General features: G+C 41.0%; 1 protein-coding gene across 1 annotated transcript; it reads left to right on the top strand.

Annotated features, from left to right (window-relative positions):
- Nucleotides 1–50: 50 nt before the first annotated feature.
- MBTPS1 (membrane bound transcription factor peptidase, site 1) lies at nucleotides 51–27,366 on the top strand. The gene is made up of 23 exons (XM_040614894.1): nucleotides 51–157; nucleotides 1,998–2,490; nucleotides 3,678–3,935; nucleotides 4,337–4,540; nucleotides 4,897–5,007; nucleotides 6,317–6,426; nucleotides 6,811–6,927; nucleotides 8,004–8,071; nucleotides 8,708–8,810; nucleotides 9,544–9,695; nucleotides 10,656–10,817; nucleotides 11,401–11,545; nucleotides 12,678–12,866; nucleotides 13,459–13,631; nucleotides 14,643–14,758; nucleotides 16,716–16,872; nucleotides 17,739–17,863; nucleotides 18,771–18,848; nucleotides 21,208–21,348; nucleotides 23,725–23,856; nucleotides 24,370–24,496; nucleotides 25,168–25,298; nucleotides 26,538–27,366. Exons 2-23 carry the CDS (start codon nucleotides 2,304–2,306, stop codon nucleotides 26,732–26,734), a joined length of 3,183 nt encoding a protein of 1,060 aa, XP_040470828.1. The 5' UTR covers nucleotides 51–157; nucleotides 1,998–2,303; the 3' UTR covers nucleotides 26,735–27,366.
- Nucleotides 27,367–27,820: the final 454 nt, after the last annotated feature.

Below are 27,820 nucleotides of genomic sequence, written 5' to 3'. Positions count from 1 at the left end.
CCGGCGCGCTCCCGGCGCTCCCGCGCATGCGCACGGCGCGGCAGGGGGCGGTGCACCGCGCATGGCCCCGCCCCCGGCACGGGGCTCTCGCGAGAGCGCCGTGATAAACAGCGCACAAAATGGCGGCGGCAGGCCCAGGGGCGGCGGTGGCGGCACGGTGAGCGCGGCGGGCGGGGGAGGGTGGTGGGATGGTGGTCCTGCCGGTGCTGCCGCCGCGCCTGCCGCGCCGCTTCCGTGCGTGGGCTCGGGAGGACGCGGAGCGGGGCGGGCAGCGCCCGGGCCTGCAGCAGCCGGTCGCCGTTCCCGGTGTTGGCTCCCCCTCGTCCCTGGGGCTGCCGCGCGGGGCCCTGCCCGCACCCCTCCAGCCTCCCCAGGCCGAGGGGCGGGCTGCGAGCGGCGGCGCGGGCCCGCACGGCGTCTGCCGGCTCCCGCCGGGGCTTTAACCGCGCCGGGGCCGCGCTGCCGCCCCGCGGTGGCGGGCGGGGGGCTCGGTCGCTGGCTGTGGCGCGGCGGGGGTGGCACGGGCGGCGCTCCCTGAGGGGGCGGCTCCTCCGCGCCCCCTGAGCCGCTTTGGGGTACACAGGGGCGGCCGTGCCAGGGGACGGGCGGGCTGCCGAGTGCCGGCCCTGGCCACCTCCACGCCGCAAAGGTCCCAAACAGAATAAGGTTGTGAGCGTGGTTTTCCTTTCCTCTTGGCGTCTCTCATGTTGCATACAGGCTGTATTATTACTGTCTTATAAAACAGCCCTAAGATGCTTATTTTGCTCATTCGTGTCGTTGCGCTTTTAAATTTTTATTTATTGCTGTAGGGGTTATAAGGCAACGAAGTGTAAGGCAGGCAAAGCTCAGCCAAGGTTGAGGAATCAATGTGTTGGAACTGGGTCCAGTTCAGAGGCACTTTGTAACCACAAACAGTCCAGTCTGGCATGGCATAGTCAGTCAGATAGAAATGGAGGGGAATTCTATCCCCGTTTCAAGGAAATAGTTGAGAATTCTAAATAAAGCTCGATAAAAACGGACAGCTGTCACACGCAGGCTGGATTTGCTCTGTTGTGCTGTGAGGTCAGCCCTCGTCCTGCCAAATAGTGTGAATCCCAGAATAAGGCTCCTGCTTTTCAGTCCTGGTCACTGCAGCAACATACCGTTCTGCTTTGCTTCTCCAGGCAGGGTGGCAGACTAGACATAGACATGTTTTTCTTCACTTCCCTTTTGATGGCCTTTTGTCTATCAGTTGCTGGTTAAATGTTTTGAATTTAAAAAAAGACTAACAATGTAATTTTTCTCAAATGCTTCCTGCACCTTGGAACATAAAGGGAAGAGGCTTCTCTTCCATGTGAAAAACACTTCCAGCGCTTTGCTTTAACTTCACATTATTGCATCTGTAACCCCAGCCCTTATTTTCTCAGGTGCCATATTGCACCTTGAAAAAATTAGACTTTTTTTTTTTTTTTTTTTTTTCTTCATGCTGTTTTTTCTCTTTCAAGCACAGGGACTGCAGGTTTGCTTCCTGTAGTGTCTTTTATCCTTACCAGGCCTTAGTACAGAGTTTGAAGCCCATTCTCCTTGTGTAAAATGGTGTACTTCAGCAGAATTTCTATTTGCCACATTTCTGATTGGAAAAGAACACCGTGCTTTTTTAAGTGCTCATGGGCACTTAAAAAATGATGTTAATATTTTATTTTGCACTTTTTCCTTGCCCTGCAGCTGGCACGTTGTTTTGTTTTCTTTGCTCCGCTTACACAAAGAGTGCTCAAATTTGGTTGTCATCATTGTGTGTTCTATAGTCAGGTTAATAGCCAAGTGTTCCACCCGTGCTCTGGTGCAAGCAGGGAAGAAACTTGAACCTTGGTGAAGAATTACTAAATGAAACATACGAACAACTGACTCCATATTATTTCTAATACTAACTGCCAAAGTTGTGTATCTTTTGTGATTTTCAGGCTATACAGTTGCACAAACATGAATCTAATTATTTTCTGTATTACTCTGCCTTACAGATTGGCTTGCAATCAGCTTTGCTAATTCTTCTAGGGAGTTAACTTTGCCATCAGAAATGGAGTACAGGACTCAACTACCACATTCTGAGTGACCGAATCCTTTAATACAAAATGGAGAAAAAGCGTAGAAAGAAATGAGCCTGTTTACTAGGCTTTACCTCAAAAGACCATGAAATCTCTACTTATTTTGGACACAGCTTTAAGAATATCCAGTTGATCAGCACAGTGAAAACAACATTTACCGAAACAAAAATGAACTAGTTTGTAAAGAAGAAAATTGTGATTTGAATATATGGAATTTTTGGAATGAAACCATTTTCTTCTTTGACCATGAAGTTTGCAAACATCTGGTTTGTTCTGGTTGTTATTTTACTCTGTGGCAAAAAACACTTCGGTACCAGACTAGGGAATTCCTCTCAGGAGGCTCATATATGTCCTGGATGTTCTCGCCTTACTTTGAAAGTGGAATTCACTTCAACAGTCGTGGAGCACGGTAATAAAAAGAGTTCAGCAGTAAAAAAAAAATAATCCCTGTGAAGTTCAAGTGTATCTTACTGATTTGTGGCGTTTGTGCAATCATAACATTTAGAGTTTCTGTAGAAGCACATCATCTACTAAATTCTCTGCGTGCAAAAAGAGAAACATTTTTTTTCAAAGGTTCTTGGTTTAACTGGAAATAAGAGTCAAAAAACGAGAGAAGGAAGAGAGGGGGAAATAAAGAGGATGTTAAGAGTGAAAATGAAGTGTGAAGGCTCAGGTGGGCAAGTCTGGTCACTTTGACCTGTTTAGTAGCAGTTTGTTTCAACTCAGCCGGTGGTGTGGTTGAGTCTCTTATGAAATATAACCGCAGGTGGGCCTTGAAGGGGTGAGAAAGGCAAGAAGTCTCTTGAGAGTTTGTTCAAGAAAAAGTTTGGAAGTGATAATACGTGCATGGAAAAATTGCAAAGATAATTGTGAAGAGAGCATATGAATGGCAAAGATACCGCTGCTGGGATGGCAAAGGATAGCAGTAGGATGCCTTGACCCTGCATCCACTTGTTGCCTCAGGTACCCGTAGTATTCTCACAGTGAAGCTGTGCATGTGCCTGGGTGCTTACAGGCAGGGTGACAGTAGCGACGTTTCTGTGCGCAGTTAGCCAAAGGCTTACTGTGGTGACCGTGGCGGTGTGTGCTGAAGTCCACTCAGAATCAGCACTGTAGACGGAGGACTGGACTGTTGGGACCAGCTTCGTTCTCTGTGCGTGTTGTAGTTGGTGTCAGTAATTTGCACTAAAACTCAATACCGCGTAGAAGCTAGATTCTTTAAATTGTACATGTCAAGAAGCATGTTGAACTGTCATATCAAGCGGTTTGTACTGCTGGATGTGACATAACAGTAAGTCCATTACCTCTTTCCTGCCCTCCCTACATCGTTTCACCTTTCCATGATACCTACAATTCTACCTTCCTTTCAAAGGTTTTTGTTGTATTTTGCAGGATTCTTGGTGGGGGAAAAAACAAAATAAAAGCATTATGTAGTGCAGAAATAAACTGCAGGTTTCTAAAAGCAATAAAAATGTGCCTCAAATTCTGATTATTTGTTCTGGATAAAGAACGAAAGAAATATTCGGACTTTTACAAAGTCAGTGCATGAGTATGCTGCTTAAACATCAGTTCTGATAAATTGTGCTCTTGTTCCAGAGTATATTGTGGCTTTTAATGGATACTTCACAGCTAAAGCTAGAAGTAAATTTATTTCAAGTGCACTAAAGAGTAGTGATATTGAGAACTGGAGGATTGTACCTCGCAACAACCCAGCCAGTGACTATCCTAGTGATTTTGAAGTTATTCAGATCAATGAGAAACAGAAAGATGGAGTATTGACACTGGAAGATCATCCAAACATCAAGCGTGTAACACCTCAACGTAAGGTCTTCCGATCACTCAAGTATTCGGAGTGTAAGTAATTTCCTGCATGAGATACGCTTTAGAAAAGTATTCTTAGCCTTGTTTTAGACCATCAGCTTAGCATTAGACAAATGAGAAGTGCCCTACAGTTTTTACTTAATTTACAGAAATCTGTTCCTTGGCCTATAAAATTATCAGGGTCTTGTCATACCTTTGCTAAAGCATTCCCTTCTACAGCGTAGAAACATTTCTTCTGTAGCGGTCAGTCACCTGAGACTATGGACCACCGTATCCCTAGTAGATAAAACAGAAGCTTTTACTGATTTTGATTAGAGAAAATTTGTCTAAAACTTTTGTTATAACAATATGATGTGCATATTTGCATAAAAATCTAATCTTCTGTGGTTTTCCTCATACCGTTACTTTCTTTTCTTCATCCTGATCCTACACAGCTGATCCAACGTTGCACTGCAATGAAACCAGATGGACTCAAAAATGGCAGTCATCTCGTCCCTTGAGAAGAGCAAGTCTTTCTTTAGGTTCTGGCTTCTGGCATGCAACAGGTCGACACTCAAGCAGGCGTTTGCTGAGAGCTATCCCTCGCCAGGTTGCTCAGACCTTGCAGGCAGACGTCCTCTGGCAGATGGGTTACACAGGTATGCTTTTGTCTGTTGGCTTAGAACAATTACCTTCTTTGAAAAACAAGAGAAGTGTAAGGAGAGGCTAAATTAATCTCTTACTGGGTGCTGGTTCTGGAAAGATTGAGAAATTATTTGTTTGGAGTTACGTTGTATACTCACAGAGTGCTCTTCTGTGTGTGTATACTGTTCTCACGAGAAGTTGGGCATATTTATGATCTATGGCTGAATTTCTGAATTGGAGTGTGAGTGTTGTTTGAGATCTAGAACTTACTGAGCTTGTGAATTGCATGCTACAGTAAATAAAAGTTCTCTTTGACTGGATAGATTTGCTAAGAAGCTGAATCAGAAAAAGCGATGCTTTTCTATTATAGGTGCTGGTGTAAGAGTAGCGGTGTTTGACACTGGTCTGAGTGAGAAACATCCACATTTCAAAAATGTAAAGGAGAGAACAAACTGGACGAACGAGAGGACCTTGGATGACGGTGAGTTACTGTGCACCTGGTCCAACTGTTATGGATACTGGTGTGTTCTGTTTTCCGTTGTAAAACTGCTGTTGCTGCTATTGTGCTAACATCTGTTGAAACAGTGTATCTTGAGATTTTAAGCTTAGTTTTGCAGTGTTCTGAGCACTTAGTATGCCTACCAAATTCAACAAAGTATTAAGGTTCTGGGAGGGTGTTGCATAAGACTCTTTTTAATCATTTGTGGTGTTTCATGGTAACATTTGAAAAATGTCAGAGCATGAAGACATTATGCAGGCATAAATACATTGTCAGAGTAGGTGGAGGTCAGAGCAAACCCCACAAAGCTGTTTCTTTCCTATTCCATTTTATGTATTCTGCTGTTTCACAGTGCATACAAATTTCCATACTTACGAGGGAGAGGATTTTCCTTCTGTACTGTGCATTCCTAAACTAATCAGAGTTTTGGCACCTTCCTGTAAAGTTTTTCTAACCTATATCATTTTCATCAAGAAATGCTGTGCTGGCTCATGCCCATCAACATTCCAAAGAACTTTTGTATTTTCTGCAGTATGTTTGGGTTCCTTTTTCTTATGTTGACCTTAACTTGCCCTGACTGTATGCTTTAATTAACTTCATACTGTCTGAGTCAGTCAGTTGGCAATTTAATCCCCTTAAATTTTGAGGTATATGCATATCTTGCTCAGTCCTGTGTGTGCCTCCGTAGTTCTGTCATGTATAGTATTTCTTTGCTTTGCAGCACCTGCTTTTGGTAGTTTTGCTTTTCTGTTATTTCTGTGCCCAGATGATTGCTGGACAGGCAGATTTGGAATACAGAAATACAATGTGGACAGTCCAATAAAGCAAAAGCTAAAATTATTGTTTAAGAAGAGAAGAAAATGTGTTTTCGTGTTTCATTGTTCATCCTTAAAATATGGTTCTTGCAGAACCAGGATAAAAATCAAAAAAGAAATTTGCGTAAAAATACGTTGGCCTCGTGACTTGCATTTCCCAAAGTAACTTTTTTCTCATGATTGTGGGGCTCTTGATTTCACTGGTAGCAATCAGGAGTGGATGGACTGGAGAGTGTGTCATCGAGTTTCATCAGCTGGTTGTCTGCCTACACAGTGCTGGGAATTTAATCCCACTGAACCCAGCAGCAAAATATGATTTACAAAGACTAGGACTGAACCCGGTGTTTGTGGTTTGTTGTAAAGTCTGTTAGATTGATGTGATTTTTGGTATAGGTGGTGTTTAACAGTACAGTTCCTTGACAATGAAATGATTTGTCTTCCAGCATCTTTATTTTGTTTCCTTCTCCATGTGATAGGTTTAGGCCATGGGACTTTTGTAGCAGGTGTGATAGCCAGCATGAGAGAATGCCAGGGATTTGCTCCAAATGCAGAGCTGCACATTTTTAGAGTGTTCACCAATAACCAGGTAGCTATTTTACATCTGTTTCAATTTCTGCTCTCTAGATTAATGCTGTATTAATCCTTTCCTTTGGGAATATTTGCAGTACTTGTAAATGTTGATGTATTTTCTTTGATCAGTGAGAAGGATACATCTTTCTACTTGTAAGATACTACAGGATGTCTTACAGTTTCCAAATCTGGTGTATTTTTCAGAAATAATGTGTGGAAGTCTGATCTGCTTACTGCTGGAGCAACCACTCAAATGTACTGAGCACTAGAAATACCAGGAAACCATTATCACTTTTATGCTTTATTTTGGTGGTGTTTCTTCTATCAATCTGAAGTCTGTATTGTCGTGGACTCACTGGATGTTCCAATGATGGCTTGCTTTCCCCTCTTTCTTCCATAGGTCTCATATACATCTTGGTTTCTGGATGCCTTTAATTATGCAATTTTAAAGAAGATAGATGTATTGAATCTAAGTATTGGTGGGCCGGACTTCATGGATCATCCATTCGTTGACAAAGTTCGTATGAGGAAATAAAGCGGTCGTGGTGGTTTTTATATCCCTCACACAAACACTGGACTTGCAGAGCTACTTCTTTGCCACAGCTGCTGATAGGTTCTGCTGCTGATGACAGTTTCTGTGGAATTTCATTTACATGAGAGAAATTTTATACAGTGTACAGGCTTTTAGGAATATATTTAAGAAATTATTTTAAAAGACCCCAAACACAACCCAGATATTCACAGAGCTATGGAAGCATGCCCTTTTACCAAATACTGTATGTACTGCTAGAAAGTTTGATTCCCAAGCAGGCAACGAAGTGGGCCCATGATAGAAGACGCTTAACTGACAGCCCCCGCCCCCCGGCTTTTGTTTTTTAAATCTCTGCATGGTTAACTTATTTCATGGTAAAAATATGTACAGCATGTATTCAGCAGCAAATTGTTTAAGAACAAATAGGTAAAAAGTACAGGTAGTTGATTTAAGTATGTGTTTTGTTTCAGGATAAGATGGAATTAAGTTTTTGTCTTTGTAAATGCCTGATTCCCTGAATTGTTGATCCATCCTTCAAAAGCACTAAGCAAATTAATTTACTTGCATTTTAAAAAAGGATAAAATCTTTCTTTGTAAGGACTAGTTAAGGGATTTGATGCATAGCTTTTTTTTTTTCTTTTTTCTTTTTTTTGCTTTTTTCTTTTCTTTTTCCTCTTGTCCTCTTTTTTTCCTTTTTTTTTTAATGATGACCTGCATTGAAATGTAGTTTGACAGTGACTTCACTACTCTCCCAGATTATTACTGGAGAGGATTCAGAATACCTTGACTTTGGCATCTGGAATCCTTTGTTACGGATAAGAGTTCTTCCTTTGGTGTAACCTAAATACATACGATCAGCAGTGTTGCTGTTGAGGCAGGGTTATTGGTCACATAATCTTAAGAAAGTTTGGAGCTTAATACAGTGAGATGTATTTTATAAGTCTCAGTAAGAAAGAGAGGTTGGACTAATTGTTTGCTTATGTCAGATCCCATGGAATGTATGTTTGTTGGAAAAGTTTTTTTGGTGGCACAGCCTTATTGTAAACTTCTATTTTTTGTAGGTATGGGAATTGACGGCCAACAATGTTATCATGGTCTCTGCTATTGGCAATGATGGCCCTTTGTATGGGTAAGTTTCAGTGACCACTTCAAAGAAAAGCAAACATGTTATTATATATTTCTGGAAGTAGTTGTGCTTGGTCAGAAAGTTTTCCCTACTCCTTTTTCTCTGCAATCCGTTTATAGAAAGTGGCTCCAGTTAAACACTTCCCATGTCTTTATCACTTGCTGCTGTAGTACAGCAATTTGTGAAGTACTTAGCTAAATTTTTTTCGCTGAGAACAGTGGAAAGTCAGTAGAAGAATGGCAGGACTTCCAGCTGGCATTTCCCTGTTAGTGTGAGCAGACAGCTTTGGGTACTTGGGCTTAGGGCTTAAGGAATATAGAAGGGATCAGGCCAGAATGATGTGTGATATATTTCTAAAATAAATGCCTAAAAATATATTTTGTTTTGTCTTCAAGATACATGGTTTGGTAGTTACTGAGTTAGTTACTGCATTGCTAACTGCCTGAAAAAGTTGCTCTGCTTGTAAAGAATAACTGTATCAGGTAGGACCAAAATTTGTTTCTGTGGAGGTTACAAAGAGCATCTGACAAAAATCTGATGGCAGTGTGTCTGTTATCAGGATAAACTTATGACTGTGTCTTGTTTGGTTTGGTGGTTTTTGTTATTTTTTTTGTCTTTCTATCTCCCAACTTGTTCTAGGACTCTCAATAACCCTGCTGACCAGATGGATGTGATTGGAGTAGGTGGCATTGACTTTGAAGATAATATAGCTCGCTTTTCATCTAGGGGAATGACCACTTGGGTAAGATATTTTGACTGTGGCCAGCCACATTTGCAGCCAAAATAAGGGCCTTGGAAAGGCAGCCTTTTTTGAAGGGATAATGCTGTGCAGATGGTATGTGTTGGGGGAGTAACCATTTCATCAAAGATCGGAACAGTTAGAGTTTTTAAGTCTTTAAGCAAGAAGCTTAATGTTCGTTGCAGGGTTTCTCATTATTAATTTTGACAACTATTGACATTCTTGATGTACCTGTAAAACATCCAGTACCTTTTGGCTTACGGTGAGGACTTGCCTGTCTGGTGAAATCTGGAAAAATGAAGGCCTGCTTTTGTGCTTCCTTTAGCTTAAAAATCCTAGGATTTACAGGTACTACATGTAACATTGCACTTACTTGCCTGTTGAACTGAGGTGATGGGTACTGTGCACATGATTTCAGATGAGACTGCACTGTGATCTTAAGGGGACTGTTACATGCTGCATGTCATTCATTAGCAAAGTAGCAATGTGGTTATCATTTTGTGAGTGGTTTTATGCTTAGCATAGATAGTACAGTAATTGGCAGTAATGTTAATGTTGAAACATTGAGAACTTGAGTCCTCCTTTAGGTGTTACTTGCTGTTCTTTGGTGCTGAGATTTGGCTAATTTAGTTGATAATTTTACTTCTAAATGACCTGCAGTTGGTTTAAATGCCCAAATGAAGCAACCAGTCTTCGTTGTGTATCAGGGCAATAACGCAGTTGTTTTCTTTTGCAGGAGCTGCCTGGAGGTTATGGTAGAGTGAAGCCTGATATTGTTACTTACGGCTCTGGAGTGAGAGGTTCTGGTATGAAAGGTGGATGCCGCTCGCTCTCTGGGACAAGTGTAGCATCTCCTGTGGTGGCAGGTGCTGTTACTTTGTTAGTGAGGTAAGTCTTAAATAAGACACTCTAAAAGGATGCTGATGCAGGAGGGTCATTATAAAGGAGCCCACCAAATAAGAGTAAATTGTGTTTACATGTAGGAAAACAAACTTGGAGGATAAAATCACAGTTCTTCTGCCTGAGACAGTACCTTGTCTGACAAGCTGTAGGTTTTCTGGGAAAAACTTGAGAACTGTTCTGAATAATAGTTACATCTTTGAAAATTTAACTAGGGAGAGCAGTACTATAATTTTGTGATATTTTTTAAATCATTTTGAATGGCTGAGCTTCTGTCAGTTTTATTGTAGAAAAGCAGCTGCTCAAAGTAGGCACCTGTAGCAGATAATTATCTAAATCCTTGTAAATTTTATAGGTTTCAGGGGTTTATGGCTGTTACCCAGTTGCATAAGTCATCTGTTGCATACTGAAGAACTTGAAAGAGAGGTGGGAGTTGCAAGTCTGTACTTTGCGTTTGTCATTGCTACTATATAAGGATGAGGTTAACTTTTATTTGAGAAACACGCCAAAAATGTAAAGTCATCATCATAATTTCTCCATAAAATGGTGCATTTTTCTCTGAACAACAAAGCTATTTTTGTCCCTCAGAAGAGCCACATTGCGAAAGATGTAAGTTTCCAGTTACAGAGGCTTTGATTTTTCAAAGTATTTTATTTAGCATATAAAGATACTGCCCTGATTGTAAAGACTGCTAGGCATGGAGCATTCTAAGGAGAAAAATGCATGTAATACTAGTTTTTAAGATAAATGTGTCAGAAGCTTGTCACTCTTCTTCAGCTGTTCCAGTGAGAAATCGAGTAATAACAAATATGAATAGAAGACATTACTCACAGCAAACTGATTTTTACTTTCCTTAAATCAAATGACTGTTAAGGCCGAATGGTAAACAGGACTAGCTAGAAAGTTGGATAAAGGCTGCCTAATGTGATCTCTTGTTTCCCGTTTCAGCACAGTTCAGAAGCGTGAAATGGTGAATCCAGCTAGTATGAAGCAGGCACTTATTGCATCAGCACGTAGACTTCCTGGAGTCAACATGTTTGAACAAGGACATGGCAAGTTGGATCTTCTGAGAGCTTATCAGATCCTCAACAGCTATAAACCACAGGCCAGGTTAATTTTAATCCTTAATTAATCAATGATGCACTATAATCTGCTGTATGTCTTTTAAGAGAGCAGGTGTTGCATGTGTAACTCAGTTGAGCAATCTATGCTTATGCAACAAAGAGAACTTGCACAGATCTTACGTAACCCTGAAGCATGAATTTTGACAAGAGAATGGGTGAAAAGCCTAAATTATAGCAGTGTAGGGATTGAAGTGTCTATGAGAGGTAAATTGACTTTCTCTTCTAGCCTCAGATGTTACGAATAATGTAATCTACAACACAATGGAAAAACACTTAAAATTTAACTTCTGAGAAGAGCATTCTCACTGTGCTGAAAAGTTTTTTTGTGTGTGTGTGTAAAAATCTTTTCATAAAACCTAAAATAATAAAAAAATAAATGGGGAGGGAAGAAGATTTTGGGGCGGATTTGGGAAGCAAGTGAGACCTTGGTAGAGTAATTATGACTGGCCTGTCTTATCTGTAATTTTTTCGTAGTTATGTGTAGTGGCATGTTCTTATGCTCCTCTGCTTACTGATTATTTTTTTTATTTTCTTTTTTTTTCAATTCTACCTCCTCCATCCTGCTGTAGTTTGAGTCCAAGCTATATTGACTTGACGGAATGTCCCTACATGTGGCCATATTGTTCTCAGCCCATATATTATGGAGGGATGCCAACCATTGTTAATGTTACTATCCTTAATGGTATGGGAGTCACTGGGAGAATTGTAGACAAGGTAAGACTTAACACTCTGCCAAGTCCTGACTGCTAATGTTGCTGAAAGCTTCCCAGAAAACACTATTTTAGCTATGAATTTCATAGAACAAATCTGATTTCTTACTGCTGAGAGCAAGAGATCCAAAATGTTTGATTTTTAAAGGATACACCCAGATTGATGAGATTTGTCAACTTGAACTGTCTACAAGTTTTCAAGCAATGCATTGGTTTCCCGGATGTGTAGTGTTTTGTCTTTGTAAAAAATAGCTTGGATTGACAGGTGCTTAGGAGATTTCTTTATATTCTTTGATAGCATTTAGAATCTTGCGGCATAGGGTTTCCTCGTCGTTTTTTTGTTGTTGGGTTTTTTGTTTGGGTTTTTTTTTTTGTCTGGAGCATCAGCAATCTCAGTAAAGAATCCTGACGTCATAAATCTTGTCTCTTCCATGGGTCTAAACGACCTGAAGGTACTGATTTATCAAGGTCTGCAGCAAAACACCAGGGATGTTGAGCATGTTGGTTGACTAGAGAGGTTTTTATTTTTTAATTTTTTTTTTTTTTGCTTTAAGTAAGTTTAAATGTAGAACAGATTTGGGAATTGATACAAGTTAAGTAAAACACCCATCCCAAAACTCTAGCCAATGTAAATGAGATTAATTTCAATATTTTAGTGTGAATCCTGAGGTCTGTTTTAGATTTAAGCTTACATTAAAGGGCATTGAAGCTCTTATCCAACACCATTAGCTTGTGGTAATACTCAGATACACTGATGTAAATTGCTTGTGTCTGTCATAGCATTAGCTCTCTTCGTTACCAGAAGGAAATTTTGTGTTCTTACCAATAAATTTTTCACAGAACCCCAAAACATTAAAATATGTGCACTTAAGCAGCGTGCTATTCAGATAGCTTCTTAGAGAGTCCTGCCTCTGAAAAGCCTATACTTTATCTGGATCAGTGAGGCTGTCATGATTAGGCTGATTCACTGACACACCACCAACCCCTTGGGCTTTGTGGACATTTTAAAATTTGGCATAATATTCAGAAAAAGCTAAGGTTTATTATTTCTTTGTGCAGAGGAACAGGGCTATGTATGCAAAAGTTAGTGACTGCAAATACTGTTTTACCAATGTTATTTATTCTTCATTTCACAGCCAGACTGGCAACCTTATCTCCCCCAAAATGGGGATAATATTGAAGTGGCTTTCTCATATTCCCCTGTGTTGTGGCCTTGGTCTGGATACTTAGCAATTTCCATCTCTGTAGCAAAGAAAGCAGCATCATGGGAAGGCATTGCTCAAGGTCATGTTATGATCACAGTGTCATCCCCTGCAGAAAATGAAGTAAGTTCTGTGCATTTCTGGTTTTCTGTGTTAATTATTCAAAATTGCTGCCTAATACACAAATACCTCCTTCTTAATGGGTGGTTCTGGTCCTGTCATTTGAAGCATAAGTTAGATTGGGGTCAGGAAATTGAAGAGTACAAATAGTGATCTTTATAGCTGAGAGCAGGATTAACCTGTGAATTGGTCATGCTTTAGAATCAGAAAACCTCTCTTTGAGACTGATTTTTTTTAATTTCATTTGTTTATTTTGAAGTTCAAGTAACGTATTTTGAAAAAGATTGCTTAAATATGTTTCTTTTAGAACCTGCGTAACTGTTGCTGAGAAGTTTTTTAAGGTTTTGAACAATTGAACCAAATCACAGTTGTAATGTATTTGAAGTATTTTATATTCTGAGCATAAATATAATCTGTTGACTGCAGAAAGAATACTACAGTGATTTAAGGCAAAAGTCATCCAGAGCTGGTACTGGTGACTAAAAGTAGATTGGATACCTCCATTTTTTGGGTTTTTTTTTACAATCCGCAGTTAACTGGTGAGTGTTCCTGTTGGGGGGAAAAGGATTTCACTGTAGTTTGTTCTGTCCTTCAGTCTAAGAACGGTGCAGAGCAGACTTCAACGGTGAAGCTTCCAATAAAAGTGAAGATTATTCCTACTCCACCTCGTAGTAAGCGAGTCCTTTGGGATCAATATCATAATCTCCGTTATCCACCAGGATACTTCCCCAGGGATAATTTGAGGATGAAGAATGATCCATTAGATTGGTATTTATCTCAGGTTCTATTAAATCAGTATTTCTTGATTGTGTGTTAATGATATGGGATAACTTTAATGAATGCCAGAGAGCTCTGGCCTTTTCCAGTGTGGCATGGGATTATCTTTTCTAAGAAATCCATGAATAGCTCTTGGACTCTGCATGCTTTTGGTGCAGGATTTTTTTTGTGCTGTATGGTTTTACTCACATGAAGTGAAAAGCTTTTAAAATACACATGTAAGACACTGAGATTTTTTTGTTTGGCTTTTGAAGTGTAGCATTTTTCTTTTCTGCCCTGATTTCTCCCATAAAGTTAAGAGGAGTGTTTTCTTAGCTGTTCCAGTATTCACTTGTCAAAAAAACCATGAGAAATTTGAAAGATTGAGTGCTAAAGAAGTCTGTTGAGGAAGGGTGTCTTCAAAGCAGGGAGAGGCTTGGCTGTCCTGTTGTCTGTCATAGGTGGCGAGGGAAAGCATCCATAGGAAGAATCACACAGCAGTGTATAAGTGAGGATTAATCGGGTCAGTGACCAAGACACAGGCTTTTGGAAAGCTGCTTGGAGCATACAGATATGGCAAATGGACAGGAACCCTCCACTGAGTTTCAGCAATTATTTACAGGTGGTCCTGGGTGCTTCTTCAAGTTAGTAGTTAAAACTGCTCTTATTGGCTCTTTTGCGAGGAGGAGGAGGTCCTGTGAAGAACATCTCTTCTTAATGCAGTAGTGTTTCTCTGTGATGCGATGCAACCATGATGCAAACATGCAAAAATTGTGCTTTGTAAGGATGTGCTCAATCTCTAGCTTTGTCTGTGTAACTAACTCTTCTCTGTAGCACTTGGAACCAGTGTCATTTGAGAAGAGTTTGCAAAGAGGTGGTGGTGGTTGGAAAACTACAAATTATCATTTGAAAAAAATTGACCTTTTAGAAAGGAAACTAGAAAGTAATCTATAATGAGAGACTCTAAATCAGGTTTCTGCATGCTGGATTTAAATGTCTTCAACACTTTTCTCTTTTCCTAAGGAACGGTGATCATATCCACACAAACTTCAGAGACATGTACCAGCACCTAAGGAGCATGGGGTATTTTGTTGAAGTACTTGGTTCCCCATTTACATGTTTTGATGCAAGCCAGTATGGTAAGCGTGAGTTAGTTGCCTTGTTCTCCATTCTGTTAACTTCCTCCTAAAACGGCCTGGTTTTTGGAAGACCAGTAATGTGGGGATGCAAAGAAAAAAAATCTAATGATAGAACAATATTATAACAGTGGGTGTATTTATATGCTGATACTTAGTTGTGTTGATGCAGAAGCTTGCTTGGAGGGCTAGAAGAAGTAGTGCAGTTTTCTATTTTTACAAGGGAAAAATGAGAGGGAAAGCCCGCCTCTGAGTGGGTTAACAACTCCTCTGTATTCAGTCCCACAAAGACAGAACTGTATTTGCCAAAAGATTTTGACACAGTCAAAATGCAAAATGAAGCATGATGTGAAGAGCAGACTAAAATCAAGTGTCCATTCTGGTTGTCTTTTCCCTCAGCAATGGCATTTTAAAACGTTGATATCTGTAGACAGATAAAAGTGGGGAAAGCATTCCATTCAGTCGTATGTGATAGCAAAGCAGTATGTGGCTGGTTTCTTCTCATCAGGAAAGAGACTTGATAGATTTGCCAGGCAGCCCATGCTCTTTTCTGCTCCAGCCTGCCCCTATATTTAACCATGACATGCTGCAACAAGACCCTCTTTTCTTTTGGGCTGCGATGTTCTTCAGTGGCCTGCGAAGTGAGTGTGCATTCTGACAGTTTTCTATTTCTGGAAATGTTGTCAGCAGTAATCTTTTGTTTACCTTGATTCTTCAATAAATACCTCACTGTTGCTTTTTGAGTTCAGTGAGTGAGCAACTCGATACAGAAATGGTAGCGCTTACAAAAGTAGCAAAATAATTTATTTTCTGAGACCACTGGTTTTGTAGTTGATAGAGTGCAGCATTAGGGGACTTCTCTGTCCTCTGATTCACCATTATATTGCACCTTGTTTGCTTAGTAGTTTGTGGGGCTTTCAAAATGTCTTCAATGGGAAGAAGTGAGGGGTGAAAAATGCAGTGATCTACCACTTCTCCCTAGCTTGTATTGTTGACAAACTTGGTGAGGGTGCACTTTGTCCCATTGTCTGTGTCATTAACATGCTTTCTACAGGATCTTTCATCAGAAGGCTTGCCAAACAGGCTGCCTGGACTTGTGGAATTGGCCTGGTTGCAAGGGACTGTGAGACACAGGGCCAGAGTCAGTGGTTTATTGGATTGCTCAGGATATCAGCCTGTCAGGATTTGCATTCTCTTTGAAGATGGAAATTCCACTGCCTCTCTGGGCAATCAGAAAGTGAAGAAGCAAAATGACTTGATATTTAGAAGCCATCTGAAAGCATAAATATGTTTTTGGGGAATAGAAGTATATTTTTCTGGTTGTGCTTCTCAGTGATGCAGAGAAAGTTGTGCTTGTTCACAGGAGTGGGTGAGGATTATATGAAGGTGGCGGTGGCACTTCAGTCAGGTCTTCTAAAATGTGGCTGTAGTTTTCAAGTCTGAAGCAAACAAAGTTTCAGAGTAATTGTTGTCTACCTGGCCTGCAAATCTGCAGTAAGTGAGCAGAGTAGCCTTTAGAATTGGAATAGTGAAAAAACCTTATGAGTAGGGTGCATCTACACTAGCACTTCAGTTTGGGTCAGCAGTCAGTCTCCTGATTGTCCTCTTCTGCCAGACACTGGCTCAGTTTATGGAGTATTTGGGTGAGACCAAACTGCAAAATATACACCTGATGTATGCGGGCATTCAGTTCATGAGACCACACAAGCATGAGTCAGAATTAACACCCTTAAAAAGCATACTGTGCTGCCAAACTCATTTTTGGATATGTTTGTAAACTGAATTGTCTGGTATTTCCCGTCCTTAAATGCGCCTTCTGTAATGAGCTGCCAGAGCAGGGCATGTGGACCAGATATTGTGCAAAATGTGTGCTTGTGTTGACTTTTGCAGAGGTTGTGTGAATAGCGATAACGTTACAGTGAACAGCCTGGTGAACTCTTGTTTTTGCTTTTACACACAGGGACTTTACTGATGGTGGACAGTGAGGAGGAGTATTTTCCTGAAGAGATCACCAAACTGAGGAGGGATGTTGATAATGGACTTTCACTTATTGTGTTCAGTGACTGGTACAACACATCCGTGATGAGAAAAGTCAAGTTTTATGATGAAAACACAAGGTATTGATTTGTGTCAGTTCTTTGGGGGATAAAGTGCCATAGAATTGCCATTTTATGCACATATTACGCTAAAAATCCCAAATGTAATATGCTGTACTTCATCACTCCCATGCTGCTTGTAAGAAGGGAATACCTGAAGAGCAATATTTATGTTAAGTTGCAGCTTAAGGAGAATAGCTACCTATTTCATCGTGATTGCGAAGGCTCATTTGGTAATGTAATCTTCTTTTTAAGCCAAGAAAAATATTTGCAATGAAAAGTAGTTACAAATTGGAGACTGACAAGCAAAGGAAAACGCATGCATTTTCACTTTCAGGGAGCAGAAGGAAAGTGTGCATTGCAAACAGTATTACCAGGTTGTACACCAATTATTGAAGTCATTCCAGTATATTGTATAAAAAGAAAATACACCAGTATCATGAGTGGTGGTAGAGACCCTCATAATTACTGTAGTTGTCAGCCTGTTTTGTATTACTGATAAGCCAGGAGGATCTGTTTTGCTGTTTGTGAGCAAGTAACATTTTGCTTCCTTAGAAAAAATGAGAAGCAAATTACATGACTGTCAGTTTTGCCTCACTTAGCCAAACAAAGAGGATAAGACTGAATTTCTTTCTAGCAAACTGAAGTTTTCCATGGAACTGAAATGCACTGAGAACTTCACATTAGTATTACTATTTGTTCAAAAGCATTGGTGTCAAAGAGAGATGGCTGCTCACGCGCCCCGGAGTTAAATAAGTCTTTGAGATGTAGTTCTTTAAGTGACTTTGAAAAAGTCTGCATGTGGGAAGCCACCTGACTTTCATTATGCAAACTCTAGTAGTATATTCTGTATACTAATAAACCGTGTTATGCTGTAATTTTTACAGACAGTGGTGGATGCCTGATACTGGAGGTGCTAATATCCCAGCTCTCAATGATCTGCTTTCTGTCTGGAATATGGCCTTTAGTGATGGGCTGTATGAAGGTGATTTTACCATGGCAAATCATGAAAGTGAGTACTGGAATCATTGCCTGTGCAGGCTACAGCGTGTTGTTTGGGGAAAGTAGTTTTCTTTGAGAATGAGATTGAGTCAGAGTCAAGGGAACTACTCAAATTCAGGGAAAAGAGTCTCACAAGCATGCTTAAATGATTACTTCCTTCGTAGACTACATTAAAGCCTTTGGTTTTAATTTTGCAATTACTTGGAAATTTTAAATTTTGGAGGAAGAAAATGGGTATGGACATTTTCCGTGGAATACACCAGTTTAGACATGCATCGTAACATCCTGAGATGTTTTGTGAATTCCTGTTCTTGCAATCTTTTTAATTGTTCCCCCTGAAATGAAGATGTTTGATTGGTTTCAAGTTCAGACTTTGTGGTTAGGCCACAGGTCTGTGATGACCTTACTGTTTTCTGACTTTCTAGGTCTAGCCCTTCTTTCTTTTTATCTGCCCCAGTCCTTTGATGTTTTCATGCTTTGCTTCCAAGTCTCTGTTTTCTGACTGGTTCATTCAGAAAGTGTGTGTAAAAAGGGAAGGCAACAGCACTGAGGGCTGTGTATGCTCACCAGCATGGATTGAAGGAGACAGGTTCTCTGTAGTATAGGTGATGCCTGTTAGTGTGAAATTTCTCATTATGCATTTCTCATAGCATTTGATTAAGCTTTTCAGTTTAAAGATGATCAGGTCAGTCTCCTAAACGGAAAGGTTTGACAATAGTATGTAAAGGTGGACATGCAAAAGCTGTTCTTTGAAGCATCTTCTCTGTGAATACATACATTGGTCAAAATGTGCGAGTTCAGAGTGATGTTCCTGGGAATGTTTTCTTCTGCGCTTGTGTTAACAGCTCACTGAAATATGGTGGGAAGGGAAGGAACGTAATTTTTAGTCTAAACTGCACTTTTGTGACGTCTTTCAGTGAACTACGCATCAGGCTGCAGTATTGCAAAGTTTCCAGAAGATGGCATTGTCATTGCACAGACTTTTAAGGATCAAGGTACGCACTTCCTTGTCTTTTTTTCTGTGTTGTAAGCAGAACTTTGGAGTAGGTGCACATGCAAAGTTCTAAAGTCTAAAGGTGTAAAAACAATGATTTAAAAATACATTGATGGAGTAAGTGTTTTTTCATTTTGCCTAGAGCATGTAGTTGGATGCCTAACAGGCAGCTGCAGTGTGACTCTGTGTACAATTTTGACATAGTACAGCAATGTCCAGGTGTATATGTGCAGTCTTTTATTGTGTTTGCTCTACGTAAACACATCCGCATGTATGTGTGTCATGCATCTTTAGAGGGGAGGGGAGTGTGTCATAATGGTGTTACTTGTCCATGTTTTTCACGAATTTCAACTGCTACTGAAATACATCCCCTAATCGTTGCCAAATTTGGTGTGAGTGTTGTGGTAGCTGTGGTGATCTAAGGATACAGGTAAGGAAAATTTTGGTCGACAAAATATCACCCGCTAGATTCTCATAAGGAAAAATTCTAGGCACACAGGAAGCCAATGCTTGAGCCATCTATTCTCTGTGCATAGCCATTCTCTTTAGCTTTATCATATCTTTTCACTTGTGAGGTGGTAATTCAGATTTGTAATAGCAACAGGCCTTTTTTTTTTTTTTTTTTTTTTTAAATGCTTTTTATGAGCCTTTAGGAAGTGCTATGTAGGACTAAATGACCAGAGCTGTTAGCATGTTGTAGGTCAGGCCTGTGTATATCGGTGAGGAAGGTTTGGCTGTGTGGGCAGAAGCACGTGTATATAACTGATATAACTCAGCAGCTGCCGGAAAAGATCAGCAAGTTCATTGTGCAATAGATATGATTACCTAGGGGAGAAATTTTCCATGTGAGCCTTTTGGAGGAAAGACAATTACCTCTGGAACGCTATATGCTGATGACTTAGGCATTTCCTTATGTGTGAGAGAGAAAGAGAGAGAGAATGTGTCAATTTGACAAGTAGCCTGCTAGACCTGCTTTTTTCTGTTGAATTCTTTTCATTGCAACTCATGAAGCAAAAGAACTCTGTGTTTTGCTTCCGCTGTGTAAAGGCAGTGTCTCAAGTAAAAGAGACTAAGTACTTAGCATTTGAAATTTGTCTTGTTTTGTTTTTTTAAATGGGTGTTAGAGGTGGGAAACCTTTAGCCTAAAAAAAGCTTTCATTTTAGTTCCTTCATGAATTGGGGTGTTTTCCCTCCTGCTGTTTGTTAGAGCTTTCAGTCCACAGGAGATAAAATGATTGGATGGATTTATAAGATACAAATGGCAGGTTTCTAGCCAGGTCTACTCTGGGTTTTGCTGCACATATCTGTTCATGGGAAGGTTCCTATGCTTTTTTCATCTTTACTGTCCATCAGTTATCTCAGTTATGATTTTAATATCTCACAAACAACAAACATGTATTTTAGATTGCCAGTTTATTATTTGGTACTTGCAGGGCTTTTGAAGGCAGGCCTTTAAATGACACTCCTTCAAAAATTATTCTGCAGTAGGATGAGAACCAGGACAGGGCTGGATGTACTGAAAACTGGCTCTGCACGCCAGTTCAAAGAGCAGCTGGGATGAGGAGGGAGTAAAATTTGCCAAAGGTTAAGGGGGAGAGGAGCAGGGGGAGGTGAGAAAAATCACGTGAGTTTTTGGTTTGGGTTGGGTTTTTTTTCCTTTTTGGCATAAGTATCCTTACTAAACAATACTTTTCTCTGTTCCTGAATTGAAAGCTGAACACACAAAGTGCAAGGGTAACTACTAACTGCAGAATTCCAGAGACATGTAAGCCCAGCAGTCTTTAAAATGGGCTTCCCCTGAACCACAGGTTTAATCAGTTTTGCAGCTGCTGCTTACAAAGAGACAGATGTTGTGTTTCACATAATGTCTCTATTCTCTTTTGTTAGTTCCATAGTAGATTTTCTTGTAGGAATAGGTAGGCACGGCAGCAAAGTTGACGAAGAACAGTGTGCACTGTGATGACTGATCTTAAGTTACTGTGTCCTGCAGCATTCTGCAGGGCTAAACCAACGTAAAGTGATTTGTAAGGCAGAACGTTTTGATTTTAAATCTGTTGCTGAAAATACTAGGATTTTTCATTCAAGCTTTCATTCATGTTGAAGATAATCTAGGCTGTGAGGTCTTTCTGCTTCTCCAACAAAGGAAAACATTAATATCGGTAGGAAACTTCACAATCAGGGTCTTGGAGCAGTTTCATTATTGTAACAACGTGGGGGTTTTGAAAACATATTTCATAAATGTGTGACATGAAGAGTGGCATAGCTGCATTTGTAAGTTTGCACTGTAGGCTGTACTGACTTTCAGGTAAATTGATGTTGACGCTTTGCAGGCTATTAAATTTATTTGTGCTTTGCTTTAGGTCTTGAAGTTTTAAAACAGGAGACCGCTGTAATTGAAAATGTCCCTATTTTGGGACTTTACCAAGTTCCTTCTGAAGGTGGTGGCAGAATAGTTTTGTACGGTGATTCTAATTGCTTGGATGACAGCCATCGACAGAAAGGTGTGTAAACTTTGACATGGAGGAAGAGTTACTGTCCTAAGCTAACAACTGAACTGTGGGATTTTTACAGCTCCCATCAGAAGTCTGTTTTCTAGGGACTCTCTAAATATTCCCAACAGTTAATCACAGTTTCAGCAAAAGACTGCCCCACAAGATAGCCCTCTGATAGATCTGACCATTCCCCCTCCCCCTCCGATAGGGCCCCTTGCCTATCTTTCATTCCACAAGCTTTCTGGGCTGGTTTTGGGGTGGATTTTTTGCAGGGTGGGGTTTGTTTGTTGGGGTTTTTTTGCTTCTTTGGGATGGTTTTGTTTCCAGAAAGCATGTTTGATTTGAAATTGTGAAGAGTCAGTTAGGGGGTCCCTTCACTTTTTTTTGCCCAGTTGCATTTTCAGAATGTTTATGTAGTACAATAGATTTTATCTTTTGAGTTTGCCCGTCAGTGTGCCTCGTTCCCTTTGCAATGTTTACCTTGTTCCCTTGCAATGTTTGCCTTCTTCCCTTTGCAATGTTTCCTGTGAGGATTTATGGTAGTGTTCAACATTTTGGTTGTGGACTACTAGTTTCAAGTTCTACTTTGACACAAACCAGCTGGCGTAAATGTGTCAGTCAGAAAGCAGGAATTTCTGTTTGGGTTCAAAGTGTTTGTAATTCTGGGTAGTGCGCGTGTGAGCAGCATGTGCATGGAGTTTCTGTGACTCCCAGAGAAGCCATTCCTTCTGCCTACACACTGTTGTTGGTCCTTAGAAAACCTTTTTTCTAACACTTTTGTCTGGTCTGGCTTTCTGCATTTTTAAGAGATTGATTTGGTTTCTCATGACATGTAAAACACAAGCTGGTGTATCTGTGGCTCAAGAGGCCGACGACACTCCAGTGTGTGAGGTTGTCTTCTGTATTTCTACTGAATGTGATGTTCAGCCTGAATTTTCCTCTTGTGATGAAAAGTACGTTTATAGTTTTTTAAGCTTTTGTCACCGATATTTTAAAATACTAGGTTATGTAATCCCTCCCTTGCCTAATCTATTTAAATTTAAAGAAACTTACTGCCTAAGGGAGCTTTCTATCTGTAGCTTATTTCTTTCTCTCCCAAACATTTTCTTTTTCTTTGAAAGTTCTCCAGTTTCTCTTTATCTGTCTTTGGGTGGCTTCCAGTGGGTTGCTGTAGCACTGACATGTCAGTGCCTTACGTGCTTGCTGTAGGTTATTGAAAGCACGTAATTTAAGAGAAGATACGTAGCTTTGAATTAAGCGATAGAAAACAACGCTTTGTGACATCCCTAATGCTGTTAAATTCAGTGTGACCTGTGAAGCAAGAAAAAGTGGAAGGCTCTAAAGAAATCCTTTAAAATTAGCTTTTAAATTGTGAACCGGGAGCTGTGTCTCCTGCAGAGACATCGGTGGCTTTAACTGAGGTAAATTCCTAACATTTGTGAATATAAATCCTTAAAATCTGATTGACCTCTTTAAAAATCAAAGGTGGGGGCTTAAGGGACACCAGGATTATGAAGATTAATTCCCATTCCCAGCCAACTGTTTCTGGGAGGAGAAGTTCTGAGAAAAAGTTTGCTGTGTGGTGGAAATACCTGATAAGGGATTGTCCTACTCTTGCAAATGGAAGTTTTAGAGAATTGTGGCGTTAATAGCTGGACTGCTTGTTCGTTAGGTGTAGCTCTGGATTAAGGTTGTCATAATTCAGGAGAGAATCAAAGCAAGGGTTCATGTGCTGTTGAAGTGCAAAGGAAACCCACAGTCAGGTATATTGCGACATTGATTCCCAGCCTGGTCTGTACCACAGCTGCTGTAGGTGCTGCTGGGATAAAGCCAGAACCTTTCCCCTTCATTTATGTTTCTTTGAGCTTGGGAAAGCAAATGAGTTATAACTTTCCACTGAAGACACTACCTTGTTCTTACTTTTCTTTGCAAGGTATCTATTTTGTCCTTTCAAAAAAACAGTTGGTTCTCAGTTTTCCTCTTAAAAATGGTATCAGAAGCTCAGAGCTTCCTGTGTTTCCACACCAAAAAACCCTCATAATTTTTGCAGGGACTTGGATGGCCTTGCACAGGCTGGAATTCCCACATTTGATACCTGTTGTTTTTTGTCCTGCTCCCCAAAACAGCCTGATTTGGTACTCAAGATATTTTAAGAGTGAACAGATTATTTCTGTGTCTATATATTGGGTGGGGGATTTGGGGGGTGTGTTGGAGGTTGCATCTTGCTGAAATTGGGCCTAGAACCTCAGAAGGAAAGAATCGAGAGCCAGAAAAACTGATGGTACTTCTGAATGTCATCACAGACTTCTTAACAGAAAGATAAGCCATTTGAAATGTGGCATAATGCATATCTTCTCTGGGGGCTTGGGGCTATGAAATCCACAGATTGCTTTTGGCTCCTGGATTCCCTCCTGCAGTACACTTCTTACGGGGTGACACCGCCAAGTCTCAGCCATTCTGAAAACAGGCAGCGACCTCCGTCAGGAGCAGGCTACTCTCTCCCGGAGCGGATGGAAGGTGAGGGCTTTAATTACCAAGCAGAGCCCACAACGGAGGGGGTGTCTGGGTGGCATTTAGGAATACTCAGGCAGGCCCCTTGAGGTATAAAAATTAAGGCTCGTTTGGTATGAGCTTTACAGTGTTTTGTTTTACTAGAAAAGAGCACTTACTGTGGGGGTTTGTTACGATCTAGTTGTGATTTGACTAAAGAAAATGTTCTCTTCATGGAGTGATTTTCAGATGCCTGGTTCTTCTAGGGAGCATTCTAGTTACTAGCTGCAGAGCATGTATAAAGCTTTCAATCTTGTCTGGTGTGCTACCAGCAAAACTTGAATTACCCACTGATGTAGGTGCACAGCCTTACTGTTTTGTAAGGTGCCCTTTGGTTAATTCTGAGATTTAGCTACGAGTTGCCGTTACTGTAAAGAGCTCATGATGTTACCACAGCACTGTTTAGCCAGAGGCAGATGTTGGCAACATTTATCCTGCTAGTCTTTTGGTAACCCAGTGTGCCTCTGCTGTGAGTTGCAGGTAACCATTTGCATCGATACTCAAAGGTGCTCGAGGCTCACTTAGGAGACCCTAAACCCCGGTCCCTTCCTGCTTGTCCTCACCTGTCCTGGGCCAAACCACAGCCTTTGAATGAAACTGCCCCCAGGTTAGTATATGTCTGGCTGACAGTTGCACAAGAAGCCTTGCTTTTGAGTTCAGCTGAAAAATTGTTTCTTCTGCTTTTGAAAGGGACAGCTGGAGTGCCTTTCCTGGAGAAATACGGGATTGCAAAGAGGAATGAGTTATGCCTCTTCAGTGCCTAATCCTGGCTCGCCTTATAGCTACGCTATGAAACTAGGGGATTTAAAAAACAGCTTCAGAAGTCAACTCACTGTTGTGATTGAGTTGATCCCAACTTAGAGTGAACAGTCCTGCTTAAATCCATTGTCACTGCATGCCTTTGAAATAGTTTTCTGAAGCAGCTTCTTGAACAGCTGACCTAACTCTGCCTTCTGTTGTATCATTTGTCAGTTGCTTGAAGGAAAACACACCAGCGTATAGCCCATGCTTGTCTGCTGAGCTGCGCATGGTTACTTTTGGTAGACTGCAAGAATGAGAGTTAGTTAATAGTTGCCAGTCTGAGTATGTCCCTGTGGCTTCTGAATTTAACTTTGGAGATCTGCAAACTGCAGAACCTAAAAAACGATCGAATTATCATTGGGGTCCAAATTAGTGAGTTAATGTGTAGGTTCCAGCTGTCGCTTTCACTATGTTTCTACAAAATTCCTTGCATTACTAGAGTGTGAGCAAACACCTCTGTCTTTAAATTTCTTCTAGCAACCTTTGGAAACATCAAAAGTTACTGTCAATTGACCTTGATAAAGTGGCTCTGCCCAGTTTTCGACAGAACAGACCCCAAGTGAGACCATTGTCCCCTGGAGAAAGTGGAGCATGGGACATTCCTGGAGGTAAATATTGAAAGTTTGAAAGTCGCTCTTCTGCTTTGCTTGTTGTATAGGCTTTGGGGAAAAAAAGTATTAACAATGAAACACAGTGCAACCGGAAGAAAGGCTACATGTTTATTTTCAGTTGTGAAAAACATGCAAATAATAGTAGGGCTATGTTGTACAAGCTGACTGGTGAAGCCTGAAGGAAATGTTTTTGCATATGAAGAGTCTATTCAGAAGAAAGCATGCGTGACAGATGGAGAAGGAGGTTTTGGTGGGTAGTTGGGGTTTGTTTTGGTGCCGTTCAGAGTGATGGGTGTCAGCAGCAGTCCCAGTCCTTGGGAGCTGTGGCTGGTTACCTCCTGCTAAGTAAAATTCTTTGTGTCAGTGCACAAAAGCGGAGTCCAGAAGAGTTTGTCTGAATGGTGCCTTGGGCAAGGTGTTACACTAACAAATGATGTAGAACACTTGAAACAGCTTTCAGTCTAATAGTGGGCTGTTCTGCACGAGCTTGGCACTGCAGGCCCAGGTGGAAGTTGTTTGAAAGCCTCATGCATGCACTTCTCCCAGACTGAGCTGCTAGACCAAAAGACGCCTGTAAAAACAAAGGGTTTGATTCTACAGCTTGACCTCACTGTGTGTATGCACGGTGTCTCTGGAGCAAGGACAAAATCACTTTCCTCGTGGTATCAGGGTTTGGTGTGATTTATAGAAATTACTTAGTGGTAAAATTATGGTCAAGCATTTACATCTCTTGTCTACAGCAGATTGTAACCCACATCTCCCCTGCAACAACACTTTCATGTGCCCAAGTAGGTCAAAGTGGAAATGCTGGTGCTTTTCTATAATGTTAGTATCCCATCTTGGTTTTGCCTGTCAGTCTGCAGTTGTTAATTGTAGAATCATACAGAATCAGAGAATGGTTTGGGCTGGAAGGGACCTTAAAGACACTTAGTCCTAACTCCCCCTGCAAAGAGCAGGGACACCTTCCCCTAGACCAGGTCGCTCCAAGCCCAGTCCAGCCTGGCCTTGAACGCTTCCAGGGATGGGGCATCCACTGCTGCTCTGGGCAGCCTGTGCCAGTGTCTCACCACCCTGATCTTCCTGTCTGAAATGTGATCTTATTAATAGCTTACTAATAGCGAAAGCCTTTGAACAAAAATTACTGTTGGATCATTTTGGTAGGTGGCATTAACACTGTAAAGACATCGTAGCTCGTGTGGTTACTATAAGAGCTTCCAAACCTCTTTGCCTTTCTAGGTATAATGCCTGGCCGGTACAACCAGGATGTAGGACAGACTATTCCGGTCTTTGCTTTTCTTGGTGCCATGGTGGTTCTGGCGTTCTTTGTGGTGCAGATCAACAAAGCGAAGAGCAGGCCAAAGAGACGGAAACCACGAGTGAAACGACCACAGCTTATGCAACAGGTTCATCCACCAAAGACACCTTCTGTGTGAAAGGTCTCGCTTGCCAAAGATGACTTCCTTTTACTGGTTGCTTTCCTGGGTGATCGATCGCTCCCAGTGAAGGTGCAGCAAACACGGCACTGATCGTAATAGTAACTTGCACCTGACATCATCTCATAGTCTTTGGTTTCTGGAGAGAGAAAGAAAATAAAAGGACCTCAGTTGATCATCTGTACATAAAACTGCAGCTTTAAGCAGCCAAAGCCACCAAAGACTTGAATACTGTTGAAATGGCTGCTTAGTCACTACATATCCCAAGAGGGGGAAAATGGACTTTTTTTTTAAGCTGACCAAACTAAAATCTATTTGTTTAGAGGCTATTTTCTATATTTATTGTTGGGGAGGGCGGGGGGAAAAGTCACTTTAAGGACCTCTGCTAAGGAAAAACAAGTGCATTTTTTTGGATGGAATGCAATTTTCTAGAATGATATTATGCTGAAGAGTATAACATACGCAATTAAAGGAGGGAGAGGATGAGAGATACCAGTACAAATCAGTGAGGCATACTCCTGCAGTTTATTTTTATAAAGCCAACTACCAGGACATTTTGTAATTTTTGGTCATGATTTCACCGTTGTTGGTGAAGCAGATTTTCAATAAATATGTTATCTATATGAAGCTAAGACAGTGTGCTAGGTGGCTTTTCTTTCCACTGACAGTCACAAGGAGCAAGTTGTAGAGTAAATGTTCATGTCTCCCTTTTTCCCACCCCATATCTTTATTCTTAACAGCAGTGTCCCAAGCTGCAGACTCCTTTGGAGCACGAACTGGGCAGCTGTACGAGCGGTGCTTTCCCTGAGCGAGTGCAGTTTTGAAAACCTTCAAAACTGCAGAAGCAGCTAATCACAGAGTTGCAGAATGGTCGGGGTTGGAAGGGACCTCCGGAGATCATCTAGTCCAACCCTCTGCTGAAGCCAGTTCACCTAAAGCATGCACAGAGTTGCATCCAGGTGGGTGTTGAATGCCTCCAGAGAAGGAGACCCCACAGCCTCTCTGAGCAGCCTGTCCCAGTGCTCTGTCACCCTCGTGGTAAAGTTCTTCCTCATACTCAGGTAGAACTTACTGTGTTGCAGTTTG

The sequence above is a fragment of the Falco naumanni genome, chromosome 15, assembly GCF_017639655.2.
Source record: "Falco naumanni isolate bFalNau1 chromosome 15, bFalNau1.pat, whole genome shotgun sequence".
NCBI classification, from domain to species: Eukaryota; Metazoa; Chordata; class Aves; order Falconiformes; family Falconidae; genus Falco; species Falco naumanni.
This window is presented reverse-complemented; position numbering and strand designations above follow the sequence as displayed.

What these genes read in the sequence shown, in the direction of transcription:
- MBTPS1 (XM_040614894.1), top strand. Translation starts at nt 2,304, where the DNA reads ATGAAACCATTTTCTTCTTTGACCATGAAGTTTGCAAACATCTGGTTT. An exon ending in AGCTATAAACCACAGGCCAG is followed by an intron (nt 10,818 to 11,400) that starts GTTAATTTTAAT and finishes ATCCTGCTGTAG; the next exon opens with TTTGAGTCCAAGCTATATTG. An exon ending in AAGAATGATCCATTAGATTG is followed by an intron (nt 13,632 to 14,642) that starts GTATTTATCTCA and finishes TCTTTTCCTAAG; the next exon opens with GAACGGTGATCATATCCACA.